The 5,616-nt window shown below is 43.0% G+C and overlaps 1 protein-coding gene across 1 annotated transcript in view; it reads right to left on the reverse strand.

The window, feature by feature from the left end:
• MEST (mesoderm specific transcript) overlaps window positions 1–5,616 on the reverse strand; it is a 15,400-nt gene that overhangs the window by 3,153 nt on the left and 6,631 nt on the right. Inside the window, exons 4-10 of the mRNA XM_007122796.3 lie at window positions 5,245–5,322; window positions 4,985–5,121; window positions 4,774–4,832; window positions 3,632–3,672; window positions 2,732–2,802; window positions 2,378–2,479; window positions 931–1,007 (exon numbers count right to left, since the gene is read on the reverse strand). Coding sequence (XP_007122858.1) covers window positions 931–1,007; window positions 2,378–2,479; window positions 2,732–2,802; window positions 3,632–3,672; window positions 4,774–4,832; window positions 4,985–5,121; window positions 5,245–5,322 — 565 coding nt within the window. The remainder of the gene's footprint in view (window positions 1–930; window positions 1,008–2,377; window positions 2,480–2,731; window positions 2,803–3,631; window positions 3,673–4,773; window positions 4,833–4,984; window positions 5,122–5,244; window positions 5,323–5,616) is intronic.

Below are 5,616 nucleotides of genomic sequence, written 5' to 3' on the forward strand. Positions count from 1 at the left end.
TGAACCCGTGTCCCCTGCATCGGCAGGCGGACTCTCAACCACTGCGCCACCAGGGAAGCCCAGACTGTCATTCTTTAAGTCTCTCTCTCCAGTTATAATTAACCCTTGACATTTGAAATCAACCAATGATACCCTGAGCACTAATTACTCTGTGTGAGATAGTGCACTGAATTTCTTTTTTAAGTCCATAAGAATGAAGAGACAAATAAGCAGAGACCACCTATAGCCTCTTTATTAGTAATCTAAACAGCCTGCTGTCCCAGCAATTCAGCATTGAATGTGGCAGCCACTGAAAATGCACAGCACAGAAACTGGTCTAACTCTCACTCCTGACAGAGACAGCAACTCCCTTTGCAACAGGATCTCAATGTTTTATATACTTCTCTACAATACATGTCACTGGCTGCCAGATTAAATAAAGGATGGCCAGTTACATCTGAACTTCAGATAATTTTTTTTTTTAGTATATCTCAGATACTGCATAGCATATACTTATCCTAAATAGGTGTTTGTTGTTTATCTGCTGGGTATCTTGTATCTTTGTTTGCTAAATCCAGCAATTATTTAACCCATAGTCCCTCAGTTTTCCTATCAAGAGGTAATATAGAGGGACTTACCTGGTGGCGCAGTGGTTAAGAATCCGCCTGCCAATGCAGGGGACACGGGTTGGAGCCCTGGTGCAGGAAGATCCCACATGCTGCAGAGCAACTAAGCCCGTGCGCCACTACTGAGCCTGCGCTCTACAGCCCGCAAGCCACAACTACTGAGCCCTTGTGCCACAACTACTGAAGCCCGCATGCCTAAAGCCCGTGCTCTGCAACAACAGAAGCCACGGCAGTGAGAAGCCCGTGCGCTGCAACTAAGATCCAATGCAGCCCAAGATAAATTTTATTTAAAAAAAGAAAAAAGAGGCAATATAGAAATACTCACTGGGAATAGATACAGAGGCAAGAGCTCCCACCCAGCGTCTTCTAAACTTCTTCCTTTGATTGATGTACTGCAAGAGACTACAGGACAGATAAGTCAGCAAGAGTAAAACAAGAAACTTTTTTTTGTTATGGGGATGCAAAGGCCTGGCAGGAACCACAAGGAACACAACCTACTGAACACGATCAATATGTTTTCTTAATTACAAAGCAACTTGGCATTCCTGGGAATGGCCCACTTAATTTACCCGTTTCTGTTAACCTCTAGAGTTAACCACCATGTAGCTATGGCAGTGATCATGCCTACTATCGATGTTAGAATTAATGGTTCTTTGTGTTTATTAAGCAGGGAATGAAATCTAGGAAGGCTAGAAGTTACTTTGGATTACATGTGACTAACGTCTGGGTCTAGAGTTCTGATTTTGGCTCCACCACTGACAAGCTCTGTGACTCAAAAGTTGTTGGTAACACACACATCTTTCCTCATCTTTAAGAGACTGAACTATATGATCTCTAAATTGGCATCTACTTCTAAAATTCTCAGTGTAGAAGTTCATGAGCACAAAACTACAACCTCTGCATTTCATCTGACCACAGATAAAATGGAGGCAGAGTCCTCATCCTACAGTGTAAGATGTCATAGCTACATTTTAGAACTCAAACTCATGTATTCTAATTATTCTGCCTGCCAACTCCAGGACAGTTATTTTTGTGAACTTCAAATATCACCTCTTAGAAATGGTATTTAGTTTCTTGAAAGCACAAGGGAATTTTACAAGAGGGCTTTGTTTTTCAGTTTTTTATATTAAAATGAATCGTCAAGGGTCCCATGCGGGTTAGGGAGGAATGGCTCCCTCGACCTCACAGTTCCCAGCAGAGCCACCAGTTAACACACTGGAAGCTACACTGAACCAGCTGGCAAAGAGACAGGGCCTTACCCCAAGTAGTTCTGGATACACTATCTCTAGGTGCCTCTGTGAAAGTGGCTACATTCACGTTTGAACCAAGGCATGGGGATTCTTTGTACAAGACAGAGAAACCTCCCTTCTCAGTCCCTGTTGCTATAGAAAAGATATGAAGAAAAGGAAACAATCTGTACTTTGAGAGAGGCATTAGGCACCTTTCAGAATTATGATTAGACATTTTGAAACATTTACTATTGACAAAAAGTCCAAAGACGATTTGCCGGTCAGTCAGTTACAGACTAAATTAGCATTAGAATTTGCAGCTGTTTATCCAAACTTATGGTGCCAAATGGCTTAGACTCAGAGCTCACTCTATTCTCAATTTCTTTCTTCTTAGAAAGTGCAGAGCATGACTTTTTGGTTTGCCTCATAGGTCATAACCACTCTTCTTGTGGTTATGAAAGCAAGGAACAGAACACACAATCCCACATCTTTCCCCGCTTCCCAAAAAAAGTGTCTCTGGAAACCAAAGCAAAGGGTTCTTACCTGTCAATAACCAAGTTCCCGTCATTGTTGCGTATCCCTGCCCACATGTCCCACAGTTCACTCTCAGAGGGTCGGGTGTATGGCCCAAAGACCGGGGTGAGACTGAACGAGTCCAAAAAAGGAGAAAGGTAAGTGTGAGAAGAACTCAGTACATCAAGTATGACTGGAACCTCAGGTCATGTATGTCTGACCCTTGACTGGTTTATGAATTCCTTCTACTACTTGCCTGGCAAGTGGTCAACACCTTTACTTTAAAGGGTCAAACCCTAGGATTTGGCCCAGAACTTTAATGGCAGCAACTTTTCACTACATTGTTCCCATGCTGAAGTGAATCAATCTTTGACAATGACTTACCCTCGAGAGAATACGAAGAAGTTCATCAGTCGCGTGAGGATGGGTGACAGCATGCCTCCATCTTTGAGAAGCTATAGGTGTAAAAGTAAAAATCAAGAGTCCAAAGAAAGAAAACAACTATCCAGGATAAAAGGTTTTATACTAGGAACTAAAAAAGGACTTTAGCCAAACCTACTGGCTTTTAATTTTATTTATTTATGGCTGTGTTAGGTCTTCATTTCTGTGCAACGGCTTTCTCTAGTTGCGGCAAGTGGGGCCTACTCTTCCATCGCGGTGTGCGGGCCTCTCACTATCGCGGCCTCTCTTGTTGCGGAGCACAGGCTCCAGACGCGCAGGCTCAGTAATTGTGGCTCACGGGCCTAGATGCTCCGTGGCATGTGGGATCCTCCCAGACCAGGGCTCGAACCCGTGTCCCCTGCATTGGCAGGCAGATTCTCAACCACTGTGCCACCAGAGAAGCCCTCTACTGGCTTTTAGTTTCTTGTTTTGCTTACCCACATTCTTCTCCCATAGAAAACAAACCTATTTCTAATTCCCTTTAAGATTACATTCTACACTTCCCTAAATCCCGAAGACTTTTAACTGATATATTCAACTTTAGACTAGGATCCTAGTTTGTTCAAACATCATGCTAATGACACAACTCTTCAGACAGCTGTACTTCCCCAAATATCTGTTGCTCTCCTTCTCAGAAATAAGCCTTTATTTATCTAGGGGTCACTTCTACTGCTTTATTTTTCCTTTATTAAGGAAAAAATTAACTTCATTAACATGAGTTCATGATGAAACAGATTTTAACTACAGCCCATGAGAGCAGGTATGGCCGTTATAAAGATACTAGCATTATTTATATCAGCATAAACCTTAAAAACTAAAGATCTAATCAGTGGAGTAACCAACCTTTTGGAGAAGGAGAGGACGGTGAGTCTCAGGAAATATACCTGTAGGAGAAGAGACTTAGGGTAGTTTTTTACCAACAATCTTAGGCCAAACATAGGCCCATTATTGGAGACAGTTCATCCTATTAGTCACCTTGAGGGCTTTTACTGCCAAAAACCAAACTACAAATAAAAACTTAGTACTGTCATTTATTCTCTCTCCAGGGAATTCTGTGTTTACCAGGTCAAATTCTATCCCACGGGGATCACTTTCCCCACTGTAGAGAGAAGGGAAAAATACGTCATGGTCATCCACACTGCTGACGACGACTAGCCTCTGGCTCCCCTTAGCGTTTCCACCCGTTCCTCAGAACACATAATGTTGTTAACTATTCGGGCTGCAAAGGAAACCAGAGATTTTTCAGAAGTGTAGATCCTTCAAAAAACCTAGAGCTTTTCCATTTCCATTCTTTTCCAGAGTCAGTGGGAGAAAGCCATAAGCATAACTGATAAAGGGACAAACAGACACCTCTCCCAAGCTGCCCTTAAGGTCTTCTAAGGTATTCAGGGGACACCTGGATATTCATGGATTTACAAGCCAGGCTCAATGGCAGGCAAAGAACAAGAAACATCTCCGAAAGGTCTAATCAAGGGCTCACTAATTTCCAACTGAAACTTGGCACTGCTGTGAATTGAGAGTTTATGACACAAACCACAGTAGTATTAGAAGCACCTGTGGCTTCATCTCAAATGTCTGCAGAACCCACTGAAGTTGTTGCAGAGATTGCAAAATATCATCTGCACTCCCCACTACTTCTAATCACAGTTATTACCAGACACACCACAAGATCTTGCTGGAAAATGCATTAAATACATTTTTAAAAGCACATCTTACTATAACACAGCTTTTTATTAAGATGTCAAGATAATCAGTTTCCTTTGTAATCTTACTTTATTTTCTATATTTAAAAACATTATTCTGAGAAAGTGTCAGTAAATCTCATCAGACCACAAAGCGGTTCATGGCACGAAAGAGGTAAAAATCCACTACTTTGCTTGGGTCTGTTTGCAGTACCATCAGATTACCATTTAGACGTCACTGCTGTATCTAAATGTGGCCCTCTAGGGTACACCTCACTTTCCACCCTCCTCCAAGGCAGTTACCTCCATTCGACAGACAGAGACTCTTGATGGTAAGCCGACCAGATCGATTCTGCTTGAACCTAGAGACGGGGAGGGAAACACATAGCTTACTGAGCAGCTGAAGACAAACTCCCAAGAGGGAAAAGAGCCAGAAAGAACCCAGAACAATGTACTTCTCTCATCTTAAACGAGTGAAACCTGTGAATTGTACACAAGTCATGGCTTCACTGACCTATAGAGCAGCTCCTGAGCAACGATATCGCCATAGTCGTGAGACAACAGGTTGATCCTACGGTTCTGGAGCCCCAGATGCCGCAAAAGAGCCTCCACGATGCTGGCCTGCTCGAATATGGAATAGTGATGTGGTCTCTAGGGAAAGGAGAGCCCAGATACACAGGATGAAGTCAAGGGTGCAGGTGTGTCTGCCAGCCTGATCCCTCCATCCTTGCCTACCCCCATCCCACAACACTGCCCCATCTAGATGCTGCTTACCGGTTTGTCACTGAAGCCAAAGCCTAGGAAATCAAGGGCAATCACTCGATGAAACCTGAGGGTCAGACCTTCCCAAATCTACAAGAAGGAAAGGGATGGTTTGGTCTTTCTAATCCTGCTCTTCCTCTTCTCCAACCGACAGCAGCAAAGGAGTTTCATCCCTATCTCAGCTTAATAAACAGACTTTGATAAAGGGAAAATCTCATGAAACCACCACAGGCTCACAAATGATCCTCCTGTTAAGTGCTTTATTCCTTATAATTAATCTCCATTGAGGGAGGAACTCCAGCACTATTTTTTTTTTTTTTTTTTTTTTTTTTGCGGTACGCGGGCCTCTCACTGTTGTGGCCTCTCCCCTTGTGGGGCACAGGG

This window comes from Physeter macrocephalus, chromosome 5 (genome assembly GCF_002837175.3).
Source record: "Physeter macrocephalus isolate SW-GA chromosome 5, ASM283717v5, whole genome shotgun sequence".
Lineage (NCBI taxonomy): Eukaryota > Metazoa > Chordata > Mammalia > Artiodactyla > Physeteridae > Physeter > Physeter macrocephalus.